This window comes from Salvelinus alpinus, chromosome 10 (assembly GCF_045679555.1).
Source record: "Salvelinus alpinus chromosome 10, SLU_Salpinus.1, whole genome shotgun sequence".
In the NCBI taxonomy this organism is placed as follows: Eukaryota; Metazoa; Chordata; class Actinopteri; order Salmoniformes; family Salmonidae; genus Salvelinus; species Salvelinus alpinus.
Window position 1 is genome coordinate 85,383,602 of NC_092095.1, and position 24,895 is coordinate 85,408,496.

General features: G+C 44.2%; 1 protein-coding gene across 2 annotated transcripts in view; it reads right to left on the reverse strand.

Moving 5' to 3' along the window:
* Positions 1-3,445: 3,445 nt before the first annotated feature.
* Positions 3,446-24,895, reverse strand: part of LOC139532890 (TSC22 domain family protein 1-like) — a 32,617-nt gene continuing 11,167 nt past the window's right edge. For both annotated transcript variants that reach the window (XM_071331045.1, XM_071331044.1), the window contains 2 exons: positions 10,839-10,890; positions 3,446-7,442 (listed from right to left, as the gene is read on the reverse strand). In XM_071331045.1, coding sequence (XP_071187146.1) covers positions 7,185-7,442; positions 10,839-10,890 — 310 coding nt within the window. In that variant the 3' untranslated portion in view covers positions 3,446-7,184. The remainder of the gene's footprint in view (positions 7,443-10,838; positions 10,891-24,895) is intronic.

Below are 24,895 nucleotides of genomic sequence, written 5' to 3' on the forward strand. Positions count from 1 at the left end.
TCTAACCCTAACCCCTAACCCTAACCCCTAACCCTAACCCTAACCCACCTAACCCTCTAACCCTAACCCTAACCCAAACCCTCTAACCCTAACCCCTAACCCTAACCCCCCTAACCCTCTAACCCTAACCCCTAACCCTAACCCCCCTAACCCTCTAACCCTAACCCCTAACCCAAACCCCCTAACCCTAACCCTCTAACCCTAACCCAAACCCTAACCCTAACCCCTAACCCTAACCCTAAACCCTAACCCTACCCCGTCCTGGTCACCTGTACTACCCCGTCCTGGTCACCTGTACTAACCCGTCCTGGTCACCTGTACTAACCCGTCCTGGTCACCTGTACTACCCCGTCCTGGTCACCTGTACTAACCCGTCCTGGTCACCTGTACTACCCCGTCCTGGTCACCTGTACTAACCCGTCCTGGTCACCTGTACTAACCCGTCCTGGTCACCTGTACTACCCCGTCCTGGTCACCTGTACTACCCCGTCCTGGGCACCTGTACTACCCCGTCCTGGTCACCTGTACTAACCCGTCCTGGTCACCTGTACTACCCCGTCCTGGTCACCTGTACTACCCCGTCCTGGTCACCTGTACTACCCCGTCCTGGTCACCTGTACTAACCCGTCCTGGTCACCTGTACTACCTATATACACACACGTTACTAGTGACCCATGACCCCAACATATAGTGCCTCTAGTGTACAAAACAAGTCAAAGTAACCCTTGACAGACAACATATACACAACACATAAACAGGCCAAAATGGCTCCATCAAAGCAAATAGAGCTTCTCTGAGTTGTCTCTCAGAACCAACGAGGTTAGCCCCAGGATCAGATCTTACGTGTTGTACTTGTCCTCTTCTGCACATAAATCTTCTTATGGCGTTGATACACGAGTAAGCAATTCCAATGTGTATTGTTCTAGTGGACAGTAAATATTACTGTGCTGACAAACTGCCTGGGAGCTCCTCAGTGGTGAAACTCCTCCTCCTTCAATCAGTGGTGAACCAGGTGGAACAAATCTTCCAGGCAATCAGGGCGTGCCAGCACCTGGCTCTGCTGTTGTCTTTAGACCGCAGTGAAAGGAGCATTTATAACACCACAAGACCAAGGAAACTTCATCTTTGTGATCAAGGTGACTGTGCAAGTCCAAGCCCTCCACAAAACTGTGAAAGACAGCCGGTAAGCGCCATATTGGCCATGTTTGACTATACTGACTTAAGCAGTGCACTGCTAATGATACTCTGGAAAACACAGACTCTTAACTCTTAACTTTGATAGGACTTTTGCAGTGGTATTTATAACTTCAAATGTTGTTTGTGGGGTATAAAGGAAAAGTAAGAAGAGCCAAATTCATTGTTGACAAAGAACTTGTTTGAAATGGTTAAAAGTAATTTAAACTTTGTAGAAATCTTAGTAAACCAAGTTCTTAATTCAGTAACAAATGTATAGTCTAAAAAGTCTTTGGCTAAAAAATGAAAGATTTGTCTGTTTAAAACTACTGATTAGAAAATAAATGTAATTTTTTACTACTAAAAATATTTTGAATGTATTTGGCTAAAATGCAAATTTAGAGAAAATATACAGATTCTGCTCATTTGATTAAAAATGGTGGGTTTCTATTTTGGGAAACATTTGCTTAAGTGGAAACCTTGTGTTTTATGGTAGCAGAAATGTGTTTATCTGGGGTGAATGTGGATAAGTTTGTGTATTTGATTGGGCTGTCAACTCAAATAGTAACTTGTATTTGTCATCTCTTTTTTGAGGTTTTTCACCTGTTTACTGCCAACCAAAGAATGGTAAATAAAAGACAAACAACTGATTCCATGGCTGTTTATTGAGTGAAATCCAGTTAAAATCTTCATGTGGAGGGACTGTCCTTTTCAAGTGGGGAATTGCACAAGAAAGAGGTCAAAACTTGACAATTACTCCACATCTTTTAACATTTTCTCTTCCTTTTCTGATATCTGTAGGACCAAAGTAATCCACACCTACATTGATAAATGGTGGGATGTCAGGGAAGATCCTTTCAAGTAGCATATCTGCCATCTTCTGCTCACCAATCTGTCCTCTTTGCCTTCTGCTCACCAATCTGTCCTCTTTGCCTTCTGCTCACCAATCTGTCCTCTTTGCCTTCTGCTCACCAATCTGGCCTCTTTGCCTTCTGCTCACCAATCTGGCCTCTTTGCCTTCTGCTCACCAATCTGGCCTCTTTGCCTTCTGCTCACCAATCTGGCCTCTTTGCCTTCTGCTCACCAATCTGGCCTCTTTGCCTTCTGCTCACCAATCTGGCCTCTTTGCCTTCTGCTCACCAATCTGGCCTCTTTGCCTTCTGCTCACCAATCTGGCCTCTTTGCCTTCTGCTCACCAATCTGGCCTCTTTGCCTTCTGCTCACCAATCTGGCCTCTTTGCCTTCTGCTCACCAATCTGGCCTCTTTGCCTTCTGCTCACCAATCTGGCCTCTTTGCCTTCTGCTCACCAATCTGGCCTCTTTGCCTTCTGCTCAGCAATCTGGCCTCTTTGCCTTCTGCTCACCAATCTGGCCTCTTTGCCTTTTGCTCACCAATCTGGCCTCTTTGCCTTCTGCTCACAACACTCTGAGATGATCTTCCTTGCTTTTTAGTTTACGTTGATGATCCAATACCTTTTGACGGAGAAGGGAGAGCATGTGATTCCTTCCACCACGTCCTGTTTGTTGATGTATGTGGTGGAGGATGAGTGTAGATATGTGAAGGCCTTTAGAGAGAATGACAGGGTGTTTGACTTCTTCAGGCATCGCTGCCTTACATAGCCGTCCTCCCACTCTGAGAACTCCATCCACCAACACTGGATCCAAGTTAAAAGTGCTACTACCGTTCTTGACTGTAGATGGAGTCATTGTCAAAGTCAGGATCTCCTCTGGAAATCTTTGTCTTTGGGTGAAGCGAATGATTGCATCCTCTGCATTCAACAGTTCGTCCAGACTTACAGCTTGACCACCGCATGTTGTCTTGTAGGCTGGAATCTTGTCTTTCACCATCTGGTTCTGTGAGAGTGTGTTGTCTTGTAGGCTGGAATCTTGTCTTTCACCATCTGGTTCTGTGAGAGTGTGTGTTTGCTGGTGAGAGTGAAATTTAACTGGATTTCTTTCTTTCCTGTACAAGTGACTGGAACACTTTTCACTTTCAGGAACTTTGTGGTCTAATGGTTATGACAACAGGCATGAAACAAGACAAAGCGCGCCAGGTATGACCATCCAGAGACCACAACATTTACAAGTTTCTCACCACTGAACTAACATATAATAATAGAATATGTAATGCTGTAGTGTCAGCCATTCCCACTATGTTGTCAAAGACCTATCTGGGTTAGAAATCTGTATGACGTCTTTAACCTGAGGTAGGCCCTCTCCACCTGCTCCACTCTGCCACCTAACTATTCAATAAAACCACAAGCAACTAACATTTTATATTTAGTTTTTTCAATTTTATTTAAGTCGAAGTGCAACTGTTTAGTGCAATTGTAACGTCACATGTTGTGGGCTGAGAAACATTGTCCTGACATACAGTACCAGTCAAAAGTTTGGACACGCCTACTCATTCAAGGATTTTTTTTACAATTTTTTTACATTGTAGAATAATAGTGAAGACATCAAAACTATGAAATACTACATGATTCCATATGTCTTAAGCAACATTTTTTTAAACAGATCAAAATATGTTATATTTGAGATTCTTAAAAGTAGCCACCCTTTGCCTTGATGACAGCTTTGCACACTCTTGGCATTCTCTCAACCGGCTTCACCTGGAATGCTTTCCCACCAGTCTTGAAGGAGTTCCCACATATGCTGAGCACTTTGTGGAATTTCTTTCCTTCTTAATGCATTTTAGCCAATCAGTTGTGTTGTGACAAATATTGGTGGTATACAGAAGATAGCCCTATTTGGTAAAAGACCCAGTCCAAATAGTAAAAATAAAAACCCTGGAATGAGTAGGTGGGTCCAAACTTGACTGGTAGTGTATTTCTACACATTACCCTTAAAAAACTAGCTTTTATTTCCTTATATCCCGCTCAATGTCCAGAGCATTTCTTTATTAAACTAGCTTTTATTTCCTTATAATACATATATATATTTTTCAAACTGTCCAATAGTTTAAATGATTTGAGCAAGTGAACATCTTCTGCACAGGTAAATCATATACAGTGCAGTACAAGGGGCTGTCGGTGTGAGGGTTAGCAACAGTCTGTATAGAGTCTGGAGTGCTATTCTCTTCCCGCTCTGAGCAGTAACATCACAGTCCAGCCTGAGGAAAACAGGCTGTTTGCTGAACATAGGTTGAATTGGTATCCGGAACAAATCTAGAAACAGTTCAAAAACACAAACTCTCATCAGCCCCCTTTCTCAAAACATTTCCATTCCCTCCATCATTACGTCTGAGGGAGGGGCAACATCTCCTCCATCATTACGTCTGAGGGAGGAGCAACATCTCCTCCATCATTACGTCTGAGGAGAGAGGAGGAGCAACATCTCCTCCATCATTACGTCTGAGGAGAGAGGAGGAGCAACATCTCCTCCATCATTACGTCTGAGGAGAGGGGAGGAGCAACATCTCCTCCATCATTACGTCTGAGGAGAGAGGAGGAGCAACATCTCCTCCATCATTACGTCTGAGGAGAGAGGAGGAGCAACATCTCCTCCATCATTACGTCTGAGGAGAGAGGAGGAGCAACATCTCCTCCATCATTACGTCTGAGGAGAGAGGAGGAGCAACATCTCCTCCATCATTACGTCTGAGGAGAGAGGAGGAGCAACATCTCCTCCATCATTACGTCTGAGGAGAGAGGAGGAGCAACATCTCCTCCATCATTACGTCTGAGGAGAGGGGAGGAGCAACATCTCCTCCATCATTACGTCTGAGGAGAGGGGAGGAGCAACATCTCCTCCATCATTACGTCTGAGGAGAGAGGAGGAGCAACATCTCCTCCATCATTACGTCTGAGGGAGGAGCAACATCTCCTCCATCATTACGTCTGAGGGAGGAGAAGAGAGGAGAGGGGAGGGGGGGTGGCATTGTGAGCAACAATGAGTTCCAAAAAGCGATCACTGCTTCTTCTAAAGTTCTGTTACACCACATCAGCCCTCATATGGAATAGACAGCTGTGAGAAGTGATTCTTCTGTTGCATTCTGAAAGTATTCAGACCCCTCGACTGTATTCACATTTTGTTATGTTACAGCCTTATCCTAAAATGGATTCAATAAAATAAAGAAATCCTGAAGCTACACACAATACCCCATAATGACAAAGCGAAAACAGGTTTTTGAAATTTTAGCAAATTTATTACAAAACAAAAAAAGAAATAGCTTATTTACATAAGTATTCAGACCCTTTGCTATGAGACTCAAAATTGTGCTCAGGTGCATCCTGTTTCCATTGATCATCCTTGAGATGTTTCTACAACTTGATTGGAGTCAACCTGTGGTAAATTCAATTGATCGGACATGATTTGGAAAGGCACATACCTGTCTATATAAGGTCCCACAGTTGACAGTGCATATCAGAGCAAAAATCAAGCCAGAAGGTCGAAGGAATTGTCCGTAGAGCTCTGAGACAGGATTGTGTCGAGGCACAGATCTGGAGAAGGATACCAAAACATTTCTGCAGCATTGAAGGTTCCCAAGAACACAGTGGCCTCCATCATTCTTAAATGGAAGAAGTTTGGAACCACCAACACTCTTCCTAGAGCTGGCCGCCCGGCCAAACTGAGCAGGCGGGGGAGAAGTGTCTTGGTCAGGGAGGTGATCAAGAACCCGTTGGCCACTCTGACAGAGCTCTAGAGTTCCTCTGTGGAGATGAGAGAACCTTCCAGAAGGACAACCATCTCTGCAGCACTCCACCAATCAGGGCTTTCTGGTAGAGTGGCCAGATGGAAGCAACTCCTCAGTTAAAGGCACCTGACAGCCCACTTGGAGTTTGCCAAAAACCACCTAAAGACTCTCAGACCAAGAGAAACAAGATTCTCTGGTCTGATGAAACCAAGATTGAACTCTTTGGTCTGAATGCCAAGCGTCACGTCTGGAGGAAACCTGGAATCACCCCTACGGTGAAGCATGGTGGTGGCAGCATTATGCTGTGGGATGTTTTTCAGCAGCAGGGACTAGTCAGGATCGAGGGAAAGATGAACGGAGCAACGTACAATGAGATCCTTGATGAAAACCTGCTCCAGAGCGCTCAGGACCTCAGACTGGGACGAAGGTTCACCTTCCAACAGGACAACGACCCTAAGCACACAGCCAAGACAATGCAGGAGTGGCTTCAGGAAAAGTCTCCGAATGTCCTTGAGTGGTCCAGCCAGAGCCCGGACTTGAACCCGATCGAACATCTCTGGAGACCTGAAAATAGATGTGCAGCGACGCTCCCCATCCAACCTGACAGAGCTTGAGAGGAGCTGCTGAGAATAGAAGAAACTCCCCAAATACAGGTGTGCCAAGCTTGTAGCATCATACCCAAGAAGACTCAAGGCTGTAATCGCTGGCAGAGCTGCTTCAATAAAGTACTGAGTAAAAGGTCTGAATACTTATGTAAATGTCATATTTCCGTTTTTTATATTTAATACATTTCCCAAAATTACTAAAAAACTGTTTTTGTTTAGTCATTATGGGGTAATGTGTGTAGATTGATGTGGGAAAAAACTATTTAATCAATTTTAGAATGGACTGTAATGCAACAAAATTTGGAAAAACTAAAAGTGGTCTGAATTTATTTCCAAATGCACTGTATGTTCCACCCTACGCCCCATACCAGATGGGGTTTCCTCTTTAATGGTCCCTCATTCCTTGTTTTTTGATTCAATTCACAGCTCGGTAATAATCCAACAAAAACAACTAAATGAAAATGTAAAGAAATGGCAGCAAAACGGCAGAGATGTTTCATCTCCATGACAACTGTCCATCTGTTCCATTCACCTCCCTGGTCTCCATGGCGATCGTCTGAAGCATTCCAAGCTAAGAGACCTGACACACAAGTGTCCATCATTGTCTTTGGTCAGTTAAATAAATGTGCAAAACATGGTTTATATTTTTGTAGTGGTCTCTCCTTGATTGAGCAATAATGGTTCTTGTTTCTTCGCATGAGGTCAGTTCACAGTAGAGTAAAGGTTCTCCTCCCTCCTCCTCCCCCCTGCGTACGTCTCTCCGAGGGGGGCTATGTAGAGGTCCCAGAGCTCTGTGAGGACGGCAGGGGCTGAGGCTGGGGGTTAGAGGAGCCTGTCCCTGTCGGGGAGCCAGAGCTGGGCTGGACCTGAGCCTGGAACTGAGCCATCTGCTCTGGGCTGGCCAGGGTTTTCAGGAGGCTGTTCTCCTGCTCCAACTGGGAGTTCCTCTCTACCAGCTCCTTAATCTGTTCCTTCAACACATCTACCTCCTCTCTCACAGCATACATCAGGTGGCTCTTTACCAGGTCCTGAGAGAGAGATAAAGGGAGGAAGGGACGGAGGGAGGGAGAGATAAAGCGAGGAAGGGATGGAGGGAGAGAGATAAAGGGAGGAAGGGATGGAGGGAGAGAGAGATAAAGGGAAGGAAATGTACAGTTGAAGTCAGAAGATAACATACACCTTAGCCAAATACATTTAAACTCAGTATTTCACAATTCCTAACATTTAATCCTAGTAAAAACTCTCTGTTTTAGGTCAGTTAGGATCACCACTTTATTTTAAGAATGTGAAATGTCAGAATAATAGTAGAGAGAATGATTTATTTCAGCTTTTATTTCTTTCATCACATTCCCAGTGGGTCAGAAGTTTACATACACTCAATTAGTATTTGGTAGCTTGCCTTTAAATTGTTTAAGTTGGGTCAAACATTTTGGGTAGACTTCCACAAGCTTCCCACATTAAGTTGGGTGAATTTTGGCCCATTCCTCCTGACAGAGCTGGTGTAACTAAGTCAGGTTTGTAGGCCTCCTTGCTCTCACACACTTTTTCAGTTCTGCCCACAAATGTTCTATAGGATTGAGGACAGGGCTTTGTGATGGCCACTCCAATACATTGACTTTGTTGTCCTTGCCACAACTGATTTCTTTAGATTTTCCAATGATGTCAAGGAAAGAGGCACAGAGTTTGAAGGTTGGCCTTGAAATACATCCACAGGTACACCTCCAATTGACTCAAATGTCAATTAGCCTATCAGAAGCTTCTAAAGCCATGACATAATTTTCTGGAATTTTCCAAGCTGTTTGAAGGCACAGTCAACTTAGTGTATGTAAACTTCTGACCCACTGGAATTGTGAGACAGTGAATTATAAATTAAATAATCTGTCTGTAAACAATTGTTGGAAAAATGACTTGTGTCATGCACAAAGTAGATGTCCTAACCGACTTGCCAAAACTACAGTTTGTTAACAAGAAATGTGTGGAGTGGTAGAAAAACAAGTTTTAATGACTCCAACCTCAGTGTATGTAAACTTCTGACTTCAATGCTACCAAATACTAACTGAGTGTATGTAATTTTCTGACCCACTGGGAATGTGATGAAAGAAATAAAAGCTAAATTGAATGATTTCTCTACTATTATTCTGACATTTCACATTCTTAAAATAAAGTGGTGATCCTAACTGACCTAAGACAGGGAATTTTTACTAGGATTAAATGTCAGGAATTGTGAAGAACTGAGTTTAAATGTATTTGGCTAAGGTGTATGTAAACTTCTGACTTCAACTGTATGTGTTACATGTCCTTTAGGAGCTCACTGTGTGTATTGCGTTACCTGTCCTTTAGGAGCTCACTGTGTGTGTATTGTATTACCTGTCCTTTAGGAACTCACTGTGTGTGTATTGTATTACCTGTCCTTTAGGAGCTCACTGTGTGTGTATTGTATTACCTGTCCTTTAGGAGCTCACTGTGTGTATTGTATTACCTGTCCTTTAGGAGCTCACTGTGTGTGTATTGCGTTACCTGTCCTTTAGGAACTCACTGTGTGTGTATTGCGTTACCTGTCCTTTAGGAACTCACTGTGTGTGTATTGTATTACCTGTCCTTTAGGAGCTCACTGTGTGTATTGCGTTACCTGTCCTTTAGGAACTCACTGTGTGTGTATTGCGTTACCTGTCCTTTAGGAGCTCACTGTGTGTGTATTGTATTACCTGTCCTTTAGGAGCTCACTGTGTGTGTATTGTATTACCTGTCCTTTAGGAACTCACTGTGTGTGTATTGTATTACCTGTCCTTTAGGAGCTCACTGTGTGTGTATTGTATTACCTGTCCTTTAGGAGCTCACTGTGTGTATTGTATTACCTGTCCTTTAGGAGCTCACTGTGTGTGTATTGCGTTACCTGTCCTTTAGGAACTCACTGTGTGTGTATTGCATTACCTGTCCTTTAGGAACTCACTGTGTATGTATTGCGTTACCTGTCGTGGTCTATTGTTGTGTGCAGGCAGTCAGTTAGGGGTCTATTGTTGTGTGCAGGCAGTCAGTTAGGGGTCTATTGTTGTGTGCAGGCAGTCCCATAGCAGTCAGTTAGTGGTCTATTGTTGTGTGCAGGCAGTCCCATAGCAGTCAGTTAGGGGTCTATTGTTGTGTGCAGGCAGTCCCATAGCAGTCAGTTAGTGGTCTATTGTTGTGTGCAGGCAGTCCCATAGCAGTCAGTTAGTGGTCTATTGTTGTGTGCAGGCAGTCCCATAGCAGTCAGTTAGGGGTCTATTGTTGTGTACAGGCAGTCAGTTAGGGGTCTATTGTTGTGTGCAGGCAGTCAGTTAGGGGTCTATTGTTGTGTGCAGGCAGTCCCATAGGTTAGGGGTCTATTGTTGTGTGCAGGCAGTCCCATAGCAGTCAGTTAGGGGTCTATTGTTGTGTGCAGGCAGTCCCATAGCAGTCAGTTAGGTGGTCTATTGTTGTGTGCAGGCAGTCCCATAGCAGTCAGTTAGTGGTCTATTGTTGTGTGCAGGCAGTCAGTTAGGGGTCTATTGTTGTGTGCAGGCAGTCAGTTAGGGGTCTATTGTTGTGTGCAGGCAGTCCCATAGCAGTCAGTTAGTGGTCTATTGTTGTGTGCAGGCAGTCAGTTAGGGGTCTATTGTTGTGTGCAGGCAGTCAGTTAGGGGTCTATTGTTGTGTGCAGGCAGTCCCATAGCAGTCAGTTAGGGGTCTATTGTTGTGTGCAGGCAGTCCCATAGCAGTCAGTTAGTGGTCTATTGTGTGGAAGCATTCAGCTAATGTAGTTAGTTAGCGGTCTATTGATTCAGCATTCAGCTAATGTAGTTAGTTAGCGGTCTATTGATTCAGCATTCAGCTAATGTAGTTAGTTAGCGGTCTATTGATTCAGCATTCAGCTAATGTAGTTAGTTAGCGGTCTATTGATTCAGCATTCAGCTAATGTAGTTTGTTAGCGGTCTATTGTGTGGAAGCATTCAGATAATGTAGTTAGTTAGCGGTCTATTGATTCAGCATTCAGCTAATGTAGTTAGTTAGCGGTCTATTCAGTTCCCGCCTTCTAACTGACAAGCTAGAGAACAAAATGTTCTGCATCGGGAGAGAGGAGCTAACAGACAAGTTATTTATACTTGAGAGCAGACCCCCGGCTTGCCTAGCAACACCTGACAGGGAACAGACAGAATACATACCGGATCACAGAAAATACAGACGGTTGCAGTCATTCAATGGAAGTGTTTTTACTGTACCAAGTATCCAACGGTTTATTAACGACACGTTCTCTCTCCCAGAACAGTCAGATGTTCCAAAACTTTAATTAGACCCCAGTACTCTGAACACCGGTCCTACGACGTTTAAATAACGTTGACATTTACATTTCACCTTTGAGTCATTTAGATTTGATTATATACATATTAACAATGAGGATATTAACTTACCATTGCTTGTTCGATTTTATTGTCGATGGCCACCAAACTGGCACCAGAAGAGCTGAAACACAAACATATTCAATTCCAGCTTTAACAATAAAACATAGATTAATTCAAACATTATAATGCATCGCCTGTAAAGATATCACTGGGGTTTAGACAGATGTTGACCCAGTGAGTATTAGATATCACTGGGGGTTTGACAGATGTTGACCCGGTGGGTATTAGATATCACTGGGGTTTAGACAGATGTTGACCCGGTGGGTATTAGATATCACTGGGGGTTTGACAGATGTTGACCCGGTGGGTATTAGATATCACTGGGGGTTTAGACAGATGTTGACCCGGTAGGTATTAGATATCACTGGGGGTTTAGACAGATGTTGACCCGGTGGGTATTAGATATCACTGGGGTTTAGACAGATGTTGACCCGGTAGGTATTAGATATCACTGGGGGTTTGACAGATGTTGACCCAGTGGGTATTAGATATCACTGGGGTTTAGACAGATGTTGACACGGTGGGTATTAGATATCACTGGGGGTTTTGACAGATGTTGACCCGGTGGGTATTAGATATCACTGGGGTTTAGACAGATGTTGACCCGGTAGGTATTAGATATCACTGGGGGTTTAGACAGATGTTGACCCGGTGGGTATTAGATATCCCTGGGGTTGATGTTGACCCAGTGGGTATTAGATATCACTGGGGTTGATGTTGACCCGGTGGGTATTAGATATCACTGGGGTTTAGACAGATGTTGACCCGGTAGGTATTAGATATCACTGGGGTTTAGACAGATGTTGACCCGGTAGGTATTAGATATCACTGGGGTTTAGACAGATGTTGACCCGGTGGGTATTAGATAGATGTTGACCCAGTAGGTATTAGATATCCCTGGGGTTGATGTTGACCCGGTAGGTATTAGATATCACTGGGGTTTAGACAGATGTTGACCCGGTGGGTATTAGATATCACTGGGGTTGATGTTGACCCAGTGGGTATTAGATATCACTGGGGTTGATGTTGACCCAGTGTGTATTAGATATCACTGGGGTTGATGTTGACCCAGTGTGTATTAGATATCACTGGGGTTGATGTTGACCCAGTGTGTATTAGATATCACTGGGGTTGATGTTGACCCGGTGGGTATTAGATATCACTGGGGTTGATGTTGACCCGGTGGGTATTAGATATCACTGGGGTTGATGTTGACCCGGTGGGTATTAGATATCACTGGGGTTGATGTTGACCCGGTGGGTATTAGATATCACTGGGGTTGATGTTGACCCGGTGGGTATTAGATATCACTGGGGTTTAGACAGATGTTGACCCAGTGGGTATTAGATATCACTGGGGTTGATGTTGACCCGGTGGGTATTAGATATCACTGGGGTTTAGACAGATGTTGACCCGGTGGGTATTAGATATCACTGGGGTTTAGACAGATGTTGACCCAGTGGGTATTAGATATCACTGGGGTTGATATTGACCCGGTGGGTATTAGATATCACTGGGGTTTAGACAGATGTTGACCCGGTAGGTATTAGATATCACTGGGGGTTTAGACAGATGTTGACCCGGTGGGTATTAGATATCACTGGGGGTTTGACAGATGTTGACCCAGTGGGTATTAGATATCACTGGGGTTTAGACAGATGTTGACACGGTGGGTATTAGATATCACTGGGGGTTTTGACAGATGTTGACCCGGTGGGTATTAGATATCACTGGGGTTTAGACAGATGTTGACCCGGTGGGTATTAGATATCACTGGGGGTTTAGACAGATGTTGACACGGTGGGTATTAAATATCACTGGGGGTTTTGACAGATGTTGACCCGGTGGGTATTAGATATCACTGGGGTTTAGACAGATGTTGACACGGTGGGTATTAAATATCACTGGGGGTTTTGACAGATGTTGACCCGGTAGGTATTAGATATCACTGGGGTTTAGACAGATGTTGACCCGGTAGGTATTAGATATCACTGGGGGTTTAGACAGATGTTGACCCGGTGGGTATTAGATATCACTGGGGTTGATGTTGACCCAGTGGGTATTAGATATCACTGGGGTTGATGTTGACCCAGTGGGTATTAGATATCACTGGGGTTTAGACAGATGTTGACCCGGTAGGTATTAGATATCACTGGGGTTTAGACAGATGTTGACCCGGTGGGTATTAGATATCACTGGGGTTTAGACAGATGTTGACCCAGTAGGTATTAGATATCCCTGGGGTTGATGTTGACCCGGTAGGTATTAGATATCACTGGGGTTTAGACAGATGTTGACCCGGTGGGTATTAGATATCACTGGGGTTTAGACAGATGTTGACCCGGTGGGTATTAGATATCACTGGGGTTGATGTTGACCCGGTGGGTATTAGATATCACTGGGGTTGATGTTGACCCAGTGTGTATTAGATATCACTGGGGTTGATGTTGACCCAGTGTGTATTAGATATCACTGGGGTTGATGTTGACCCAGTGGGTATTAGATATCACTGGGGTTGATGTTGACCCGGTGGGTATTAGATATCACTGGGGTTGATGTTGACCCGGTGGGTATTAGATATCACTGGGGTTGATGTTGACCCGGTGGGTATTAGATATCACTGGGGTTGATGTTGACCCGGTGGGTATTAGATATCACTGGGGTTGATGTTGACCCGGTGGGTATTAGATATCACTGGGGTTGATGTTGACCCGGTGGGTATTAGATATCACTGGGGTTTAGACAGATGTTGACCCGGTGGGTATTAGATATCACTGGGGTTTAGACAGATGTTGACCCAGTGGGTATTAGATATCACTGGGGTTGATGTTGACCCGGTGGGTATTAGATATCACTGGGGTTTAGACAGATGTTGACCCGGTGGGTATTAGATATCACTGGGGTTTAGACAGATGTTGACCCAGTGGGTATTAGATATCACTGGGGTTGATATTGACCCGGTGGGTATTAGATATCACTGGGGTTTAGACAGATGTTGACCCGGTGGGTACTAGATATCACTGGGGTTTAGACAGATGTTGACCCAGTGGGTATTAGATATCACTGGGGGTTTAGACAGATGTTGACCCAGTGGGTATTAGATATCACTGGGGGTTTAGACAGATGTTGACCCAGTGGGTATTAGATATCACTGGGGTTGATGTTGACCCAGTGGGTATTAGATATCACTGGGGTTTAGACAGATGTTGACCCAGTGGGTATTAGATATCACTGGGGTTGATGTTGACCCGGTGGGTATTAGATATCACTGGGGTTGATGTTGACCCGGTGGGTATTAGATATCACTGGGGGTTTGACAGATGTTGACCCGGTGGGTATTAGATATCACTGGGGGTTTAGACAGATGTTGACCCGGTGGGTATTAGATATCACTGGGGTTTAGACAGATGTTGACCCGGTGGGTATTAGATATCACTGGGGTTTAGACAGATGTTGACCCAGTGGGTATTAGATATCACTGGGGTTTAGACAGATGTTGACCCAGTGGGTACAAGATATCACTGGGGTTGATGTTGACCCGGTGGGTATTAGATATCACTGGGGTTTAGACAGATGTTGACCCGGTAGGTATTAGATATCACTGGAGGTTTGACAGATGTTGACCCGGTGGGTATTAGATATCCCTGGGGTTTAGACAGATGTTGACCCGGTGGGTATTAGATATCACTGGGGTTGATGTTGACCCAGTGGGTATTAGATATCACTGGGGTTGATGTTGACCCAGTGGGTATTAATGAAGGTGCATTCTGAACTCTTAATAAACTGATTTCTGCCACAGACGCTTTTCCATCACATTAACGGACTGAATGAAGGAATGTACCACTTACACTTTAATATATAGCTAGAAGATTATTATTGTTGGTGTTTAACTATCAGGTTATTGTTGTGGGGCTTTAGTTACAAGGTTGGGGTTTAACTATCAGGTTATTGTTGTGGTTTAACTATCAGGTTATTGTTGTGGGGCTTTAGTTACAAGGTTGGGGTTTAACTATCAGGTTATTGTTGGGGTTTAACTATCAGGTTATTGTTGTGGGGCTTTAGCTACAAGGTTGTGGTTTAACTATCAGGTTATTGTTGTGGGGATTTAGCTACAAGGTTGTGATTTAACTATCAGGTTATTGTTGTGGGGCTTTAGTTACAAGGTTGGTGTTTAACTATCAGGTTATTGTTGTGGGGATTTAGTTACACGGTTGTGGTTTAACTATCAGGTTATTGTTGTGGGGATTTAGCTACAAGGTTGGGGTTTAACTATCAGGTTATTGTTGTGGGGCTTTCCCGACAAGGTTTATATAATGTTATGGTTCTAAATGATTTATAGTCAACACGATGCGGAAAAGTTTAACACTGCAGAGCTCATCAAGTTATGAAGCCCTCAATACTGCAGGGCAGCCTCAAGACCGCACCACATAAAAGCATATAAACATTCTCATCATCATTCCCATACATTGAAATCCAATTCAAACTGCCACGGTCCCATTCATTCAATGCATAGCCATATTCTATTGTCTTTGCAAATGAATGAATGAATGAATGAATGAATGAAAAGTTTGATAAATAAGCTAGGAAAACATTTTACCTATTGTCAAGCCTGACTGGAGTTGTCTCTTTTGCAAGGACAGATGACAGAAAAGAGATAGATAAATTCCTCAGTTGACAAACACCAACGTCAATCTCCACTGTATAAAATTGGGAATTCATTATTTGTTGTCCATTAACACCAAAAGGCAATACTTCAAATGTAGAAAATGTCCGGTTTAATAAAAGTAAAAAATATCCAAACAGAATTGTTATAAATTCTGTTCTCTGGGCGATACAAGGTGGCAACCGGGGCAGCCCTGCTCATGTACCGACACGGAACAAAGAATAAGCACAGTGAGACTGACTAGCTCTGCTACGCTGGGAATCTGCAGCTCCTGTCTCAACTGCAGAAATTATGCCATTGGCGGAGAGAGACAACGCCCCCACCTGTGACCCAGCTTCATATGTAACTGTCCCGAACACTGCCATTCAAACACACAGAGAACATAGGAAGCAGCCCGGGACAGGATGAGGAGTTCTCACTGGGAAACCGTTAGGAAACTCCAATACTTCTTGTTTCTTCATTTAAAAAAAAGTTATTGTCATCTTCATTGTAACTAAAATGCTAAAACAACTGTAGACCATGTATGAGCAGAATGAATGACTAATACAAGGGAAAGTCAGACCTGTTCAGGTACAGTAGACCAGAATGTGAAAATAGATGTTTTAAATAATATGACAGCCTATAGGACCCCTATTGGGTTAGGGCAATAGGGGATCCACTGCAGCGACAGGTGGGAGTTGTGACTCTATAGGTGTAACCATAAACAGTCTCCTGTTTGAAAACACCAACAAAAAAACTTTGTGTAGAAATGCTAACTGTCGTCACAGAACAGATGGATCAGAAATAGAGCAGAGTGAAACGAGGCTAAGGAGTTAGTCACTAACCAACATGTAGCCTTATCAAATGAGAGACGCTAACAACCTAGATCCAAATATAAAGGGCAGGTCCTGAACAACTGACATGTCCTCACCTCTAACAGACACAATCAATGTTCATCCTTATCTCTATTAAAACAATAGTCAATGTTCAGTTACTGATATATGCTATAGACAGGGCTCTACAGTGCTAGCAGCTCTTAAAACAACAGTCAATGTTCAGATAGTGATCTATCCTATATAAAAGGGCTCTACAGTGCTAGCAGCGTTATTAAAACAACAGTCAATGTTCAGATAGTGATCTATCCTATATAAAAGGGCTCTACAGAGCTAGCAGCGTTATTAAAACAACAGTCAATGTTCAGATAGTGATCTATCCTATATAAAAGGGCTCTACAGTGCTAGCAGCTCTTAAAACAACAGTCAATGTTCAGATAGTGATCTATCCTATATAAAAGGGCTCTACAGTGCTAGCAGCGTTATTAAAACAACAGTCAATGTTCAGATAGTGATCTATCCTATATAAAAGGGCTCTACAGTGCTAGCAGCTCTTAAAACAACAGTCAATGTTCAGCGACTGTGCTCTAACTGTAACTCTGGATCAGCTTCTGTGCTGTTGGTTCAGCTGGCGATCACAGATTGGTTGAGTGAATACATGGGAACATTTTGTACTCAGTTGTACAATCAGAAGAGGATCCTTCGATGGTTTGATCTTATGCAAATATGAACACTCGTGCTGAGCGATTATCCAACATTTCAGTAATTTTCGGTTTTCAAACAACTAAATTGGCCGACGTCAGTTCAATTATTTTAATTGCATTTCTTAGTTTTTCTTCTTCTGTGAACTCGATAGATAAATCAGATCCAGCATGAACTGTGTGATGATTCTCTTTGTCTCTGTCTGTCTCTCTGTCTGTGTGGAGCAATCCCTGCCTGCGCCTGTAGCCACCCTGTCTCTTCTCATCAGCTCTGTCGAATGCGTGCACACACACACCTACCTAAGAGCACGACACCTGAGTAAGACACACACAACAAAAAACAGCACAGAACATGGTCTCAGCTCACGTATACAATGTACTAACCCTAATGTTCTTTTATGCTACCGCTCCCACACGATGCCCCATACCTAACCCCCCCACACGATGCCCCATACCTAACCCCCCCCCCACACGATGCCCCATACCTATCCCCCCCCACACGATGCCCCATACCTAACCCCCCCACAATGCCCCATACCTAACCCCCCCCCCCACGATGCCCCATACCTAACCCCCCCACACGATGCCCCATACCTAACCCCCCCACACGATGCCCCATACCTAACCCCCCCACACGATGCCCCATACCTAACCCCCCCCCACACACGATGCCCCATACCTAACCCCCCCCCCCCACGATGCCCCATACCTAACCCCCCCCCACACGATGCCCCATACCTACCCCCCCCCCACACGATGCCCCATACCTATCCCCCCCCCACACGATGCCCCATACCTATCCCCCCCCCACACGATGCCCCATACCTATCCCCCCCCCACACGATGCCCCATACCTAACCCCCCCCCACACGATGCCCCATACCTAACCCCCCCCACACACGATGCCCCATACCTAACCCCCCCACACGATGCCCCATACCTAACCCCCCCCCACACGATGCCCCATACCTAACCCCCCCCACACGATGCCCCATACCTAACCCCCCCCACACGATGCCCCATACCTAACCCCCCCACACGATGCCCCATACCTAACCCCCCCCCCCCACGATGCCCCATACCTAACCCCCCCACACGATGCCCCATACCTAACCCCCCCACACGATGCCCCATACCTAACCCCCCCACACGATGCACCAAAATTGAGACCTGTGGTACCCCCATAGAGACTGCCAGAGGTCTGGACATCAGGCCCTCCGATTTGACACACTGAACTCTATCTGAGAAGTAGTTGGTGAACCAGGCGAGGCAGTCATTTGAGAAACCAAGGCTATTGAGTCTGCCGATAAGAATACGGTGAGGGGGGCGCTAGAGAGCGTGCTATGGAGTAGACGTGCATTGCTAGAGCTCCGCTCAATTTTGAAACAAATTAATATTTATCTTAACCTCTCACAACCTATAACTTCAAACAAATATGACAAAAGGAAAAGGCAACAAAAAAGGGGGCGCTAAACAAGATAATTGGAATGAGATAGACAACGAACCAATTTCAACGTCGCCGACCCACGAGGAGCTAGCTGAAGAGGCTAGCTTCCAAGAGTTCCCCACAGATCCTACTCAAAGTGACATACTGGCTGCCATAAACGCACTAAGCAAGAAGGTGGACACAAGGTTGGCTGATATCTCAAAGAGTATTGGGACTTTGGCCGAAACTGTGAAGGCAACTAAGGGAAGGGTGCACGAGGTTGAGCAGACGACAATCGATCACGAGGCCAGGCTACAGGACATAGAGAAACAGTGCGCAACGTTCAAAAATGACAACAAAACCCTGAAGGCCCGACTGGAAATGCTCGAGTCGCATTCAAGACGCCAGAACATCCGAATATGTGGGATCCAGGAGGACACTGAGAAAGGGAAACCCACTGAATTTGTCTCGGAGCTGATACCGGCATTGCTGGGGAGTGAACACTTCAAAACGGCCATCCTGATCGACCGCGCACACAGAGCACAGGCAACGAAGCCGGCCAAGGGCGGGCCACCAAGGCCATTCATTGTAAGGCTGCACTATCCCCACACCAGGGATCTCATCCTCAAGCTGGCTAGTCAAAAGTTCCCCCTTAACTACAACGGAGCCAGGGTGTCTTTCTACCCAGATCTTACCTTGGAGGTGAGGAACCAACGGAAAGAGTATGATGAGGTACGCAACAAATGCAGGGCGGCCAACATCCGATATGGATTCCTCTTCCCAGCCCGGTTTAAGGTGACAGTCGAGGGATCAACACGTACGTTTGACAACGCAAAAGAGGCCGATCTGTTCTTGACAAGCAAGCTCCCCGGCTGAGGATACAGAACGGCTGTGCCAGCAGGCTAAATGGCCAAATACAGGCCAGGAATGTGTGTGAATTGAATTTCCGGCCTATGTCTTTTCGATCAGAAGATCAGAAATTGGGACTTATATGATAGGTGAGATGTTGTGGCTAATATAGCATTGTTTGGCATGTCATGTTTTAACGCCACTCACCCCCTAACGTGAGAGTTAAGTTAAGTGTTATTTAATATTAGTTTATATGCGGAGCATCTATAGACGACGAGTTAGTTCAAGCTTTATGTCTAGACACCCTAAGGTTTGTGTGTTAGTCAAGGAGCGCTTCGTTTGGGGAAGTCACTCAGTAAAGGGACGGGTGGAGGGACGGGAGGGGGGATGGGGTCTGTGTTTTATGTTCACGTTTATTAGTACAGGTGGCATGACAAGCTCCCGCACGGCGGGACGTTTTTCTTCAGGGTTTTGTTTGACAGCAGCAATTTGCTTTAAAATAAGAAATGCCACATAGTGACCGAGCACAGAGTAGACCAGGTGGAATAAAGATAGTCAGCTGGAACTGTAATGGATTAGGGCATGTCGTGAAACGAGCTAAGGTTTTTTCTCATCTTAAATCACTGGGTGCTGACATAGTGCTTCTTCAAGAAACTCATATTAAACGCTCCGCGCAGGCCAAGCTACGAGTCGGCTGGATCGGTCAGATATACCAGTCTAACTTTGATGCAAAAGCGAGAGGGGTAGCAATCCTGATAAGGAAAAACATTCCTTTTGTTTACTCAACCTCGATTTCAGATCCTAATGGTCGGTATATTATTGTGGCTGGTACACTGAATTCAAAACCAATAACCTTGGTCAATTTATATGGACCCAACTTCGATGATCCATTATTTTTTCAAAGGGTATTTAAGGCCATACCAAATATCTCGGATACAAGTGTTATTGTTGGAGGTGACTTTAACTGTACGTTAGATCCTCTTTTAGATAAACAGCTATCAAGGTCACTTCAACAATCAAATGCCAGTGTCTGTCTAAATACATTGATGACAAACCTTAACATTGTCGATATTTGGAGACTGACGCACCCAACAGACAGGGATTATTCTTTCTTTTCATCAGTTCATAAATCATATTCCAGAATTGACTATTTTTTGTTGGACTCCAAACTAATTTCAGCAGCTGAGTCGGTTACCTATCACCCCATTCTAATTACGGACCACTCTCCTCTGTCCATGGTGCTGAAACTCGACAATATGTCGACAGGTCGGCGACCGTGGCGCTTAGACGCATACCTGTTGAAAGATGAGGCTTTTTGTCAGTATTTGAAGGAGCAGATTGCCTTTTTCCTCAGTACTAACGACACGGGGGATGTTGACGACTCCACCCTTTGGGAATCTCTAAAGGCTGTGATTAGAGGTTACATTATTTCTTATACATCAGAGAGGAAGAAACGTGCCAATACTAGGCTGAGAGAAATTGAAAGAGAGTTAGGGGAACAGGAGAACGTTTTTAGGACAAATTCCTCGTATACAGTCCTTGAGAAGATCACAAAGTTAAAGTATGAATACAATACCATCCTTTCGAAACGGGTGGGCTCTTTACTTGCTAGAACGCAACAAAGTTATTTTGAACTGGGGGACAAACCACATAAATTATTAGCAAGACAGCTAAGGCATGTACAAGCATCTAGAGCTATTCACAAAATAAAAGACAAGAAGGGTAAAATAGTAACAGATCCGCAGGACATTAATAAATGCTTTGCGCAGTTTTACTCAGAGCTATACCAATCAAAATGCGATGCTACTGATCCACAAACTATGGAACGCTTTCTCGCTGAATGTGAACTTCCTAAACTAGACAGGGGGGCAGCTGCCGCACTCGATGCAGGGATAACCTTAGATGAAATTAACACAGCGATAGCACAATTTCCAAACAGCAAGGCCCCTGGGCCCGATGGATATGTAATAGAATTCTATAAGAAGTACTGCGCTAGTCTATCTCCACTTATGCTGCGAATGTTTCAACAATCCAAAGAAAATACCAAACTCCCGCAAACACTGTATGAGGCTACAATAGCCCTGATCTTGAAAAAAGATAGAGATTCCATGGAGATGTCGTCGTATCGCCCCGTGTCGTTACTCCCCATAGAAAACAAGGTGTTGACAAAGATATTGGCAAACCGATTGAAAAAATATATTTCCGACATCATACACCCTGACCAGACAGGTTTTATCCCGGGCCGACATATATACTACAATTTGAGACGCCTTTTCAACGTAATGTATCATGATCATAAAGTTGAGGCAGTGGTAATAGCTCTTGATGCAGAGAAGGCGTTTGATCAGATTGAGTGGAAGTATATGATGTCGGTTCTGGAGCATTTCGGATTTGGAAAGGAATTTATTAATTGGATAAGAATTATTTATGCACACCCAATGGCGTCCGTTGTGACCAATCAGGAAATGTCGCAGTCATTCCGCCTGTTCAAGGGGTGCCGACAGGGGTGCCCTATTTCGCCTGCTCTCTTCGCTATAGCCATGGAACCCCTTGCTACTCGCATTCGGGCATGTGCCGATATAGCTTCTGTTAAAATAAAAGACACACAGCACAAAATTTCCCTATATGCAGACGATGTTCTTTTGTTTTTGTCTAAGCCTAAAACTTCTATTCCACCATTACTTAACTTGATAAACACATTCGGCTCCTTCTCTGGCTACAAGATAAACTGGCAAAAAAGTGAGTTGATGCCAATATCACGGCCTGTGGATATGCAATTTCTGCAATCTACCCCGTTTAGAACAGTGAGGGACAAGTTCACAAGCCTTGGCATTGTAGTGACAAGAGACCTTGACCAGCTATTGAAAGTGAATTGGGACATGAAAATATATCAGCTTAAACAAAATATAGATTTCTGGAAAACTCTGCCTATTTCCTTGGTTGGTCGTATAAACGCTATTAAAATGGTTGTCCTACCCAGGTTTCTTTACCTCTTCCAATGTCTACCCAATTTCATACCACAAAGCTATTTTAAGAAACTGGATTCAATAGTAACTCCATTTTTATGGGATAACAAGGCAGCCAGAATTTCAAAGAAGCATTTATGCAAGTACAAGATAGAGGGGGGCTTTGGCCTTCCTCACTTCAAACTGTATTATTGGGCTGCTAATCTGAACATTGTGTCTTTCTGGAGGGAAAGTTTACCTGCGATGAGACAGAAGGATATGCCTTCATGGCTTTTGATCGAGCAGGCCTCCTGTCAACGTTCCTCACTCCCTGCACTTGTTAATAGCCCATCATATGTGAAAAAACCCACTTATGACTCCAATCCAGTCATTTGTCATACGCTTAGGATCTGGAAACAGATTAGGGATTTTCTTAACATACCCACTGTTTACATAGACAGCCCGATTAGCCTGAATCATGCTTTCCACCCTGCATTGGATGATGTGGTGTTTTCACAGTGGAGGGAGAAGGGGCTCACAACAATTGGTAATTTATACATAGATGGTCAGTTAGCTTCATTTCAACAATTACAGGCAAAGTTCAACATGCCAACAACACATTTTTTCAGATACCTCCAAATCAGGAATTTCTTAAGGACACATATCCCACAGTATGGCATTAAGCCCAATAGTCCTACATTAGATAGCTTGATACTTGTCAAACCCCATTCAAAAGGGTCGGTCTCTAGACTGTATGATGTGCTACAGGCCCACATAGAGGTATCCACAGACACCATTAAAAGGGCTTGGGAACAAGAACTTGGTTCAGAAATCTCAAATGAGGACTGGATAGAAGCTCTCAGGAATATAAACCACAGTTCAGTGAATGCCAGACACAACCTTGTACAGTTTAAGGTGATACACAGGTTACACTACTCAAAAGTAAAACTGCATAAAATATTCCCGGACACCTCACCACTGTGTGAGAGGTGCAAGCAGGATGAGGGGACGTTGACCCACTTATTCTGGACATGCCCTAAATTACATGCTTACTGGGCTCTCATTTTTGATTACTTATCTAAGGCCTTTGATAGAGTTCTAGCCCCAGACCCATTGATCGCTCTGTTTGGTACAGTTGATGGGAATAACCAGGAAGGGAAAGCTGTCTCTCTGTGTACTCTATTAGCCAAAAGGCTCATATTGCAATTTTGGAAATTGGAGACTGTACCTACCTTTGAAATGTGGTTACGGGATTTAGGGAATGTAATACATATGGAAAAGATTCGATACAACACCTCCAATAGAAGTCCATTGTTTTACAAAATATGGCAGCCGATACTGGATAAATGGTCTAGCCCCGCTTCATAACTGGGCTGACGATCTGCTGCTACTCTGTGCTGTACTCCACTCAATATTTATTTTTGGCTGAACTACACTGCTTGTAATGACTATATGCTGTCTTCTTATACATGTACCACCTAATAGGATTTTGTTTTATTTTGTGTATGTGTGAGTTAACTTTTGTTTTGTCCTCTAAACTGGCCATCCCATTCAACAGTACAATGAATGTCATTGTTTGTATTGCTGTCTTTTTTACTTTATTTTTATTGGAAAATAATAAACATATTATAAAAAAAAGAAGAATACGGTGATTGACAGTCGAAAGCCTTGGCCAGGTCGATGAAGACGGCTGCACAGTACTGTCTTTTATTGATGGCGGTTATGATATCGTTTAGTACCTTGAGCGTGGCTGAGGTGCACCCGTGACCAGCTCGGAAACCGGATTGCACAGCGGAGAAGGTACGGTGGGATTCGAAATGGCCACTGATCTGTTTATTAACTTGGCTTTCAAAGACTTTAGAAAGGCAGGGCAGTATGGATATAGGTCTGTAACAGTTTGGGTCGATAACAGTTTGGGTCTAGAGTGTCACCCCCCTTTGAAGAGGGGGATGACCGCGGCAGCTGTCCAATCTTTAGGGATCTCGGACAAAACGAAAGAGAGGTTGAACAGACTGGTAATAGGGGTTGCAACAATGGCGGCGGATAATTTTAGAAAGAGAGGGTCCAGATTGTATAGCCCAGCTGATTTGTACGGGTCCAGGTTTTGTAGCTCTTTCAGAACATCTGCAATCTGGATTTGGGTGAAGGAGAAGCTGGGGAGGCTCGGGCAAGTAGCTGCGAGGGGTGCGGAGCTGTTGGCCGGGGTTGGGGTAGCCAAGAGGAAAGCCGTAGAGAAATGCTTATTGAAATTCTCGATTATCGTGAATTTATCGGTGGTGACTGTGTAACATGCATGAAACCAAGGCTTTTTCGATTACAGAAGTCAACAAATGAGTGCCTGGGGACACGCAGGGCCTGGGTTAGCCTCCACATCACCCGAGGAACAGAGGAGGAGTAGGATGAGGGTACGGCTAAAGGCTAGCAAAGACCTGCCTTGTTGATCGTGTTGTTTAGGCAGAGCATCAGTTTATTATAGACAGACTTCTCCACATCTTAGCTACTACTGCATCAATATGTTTTGACCATATCAGTTTACAATCTAGGGTTACTCCAAGCAGTTTAGTCACCTCAACTTGCTCAATTTCCACATTATTTATTACAAGACTTAGTTGAGGTTTAGGGTTTAGTGAGTGTTTTGTTCCAAATACAATGCTTTTAGTTTTAGAAATA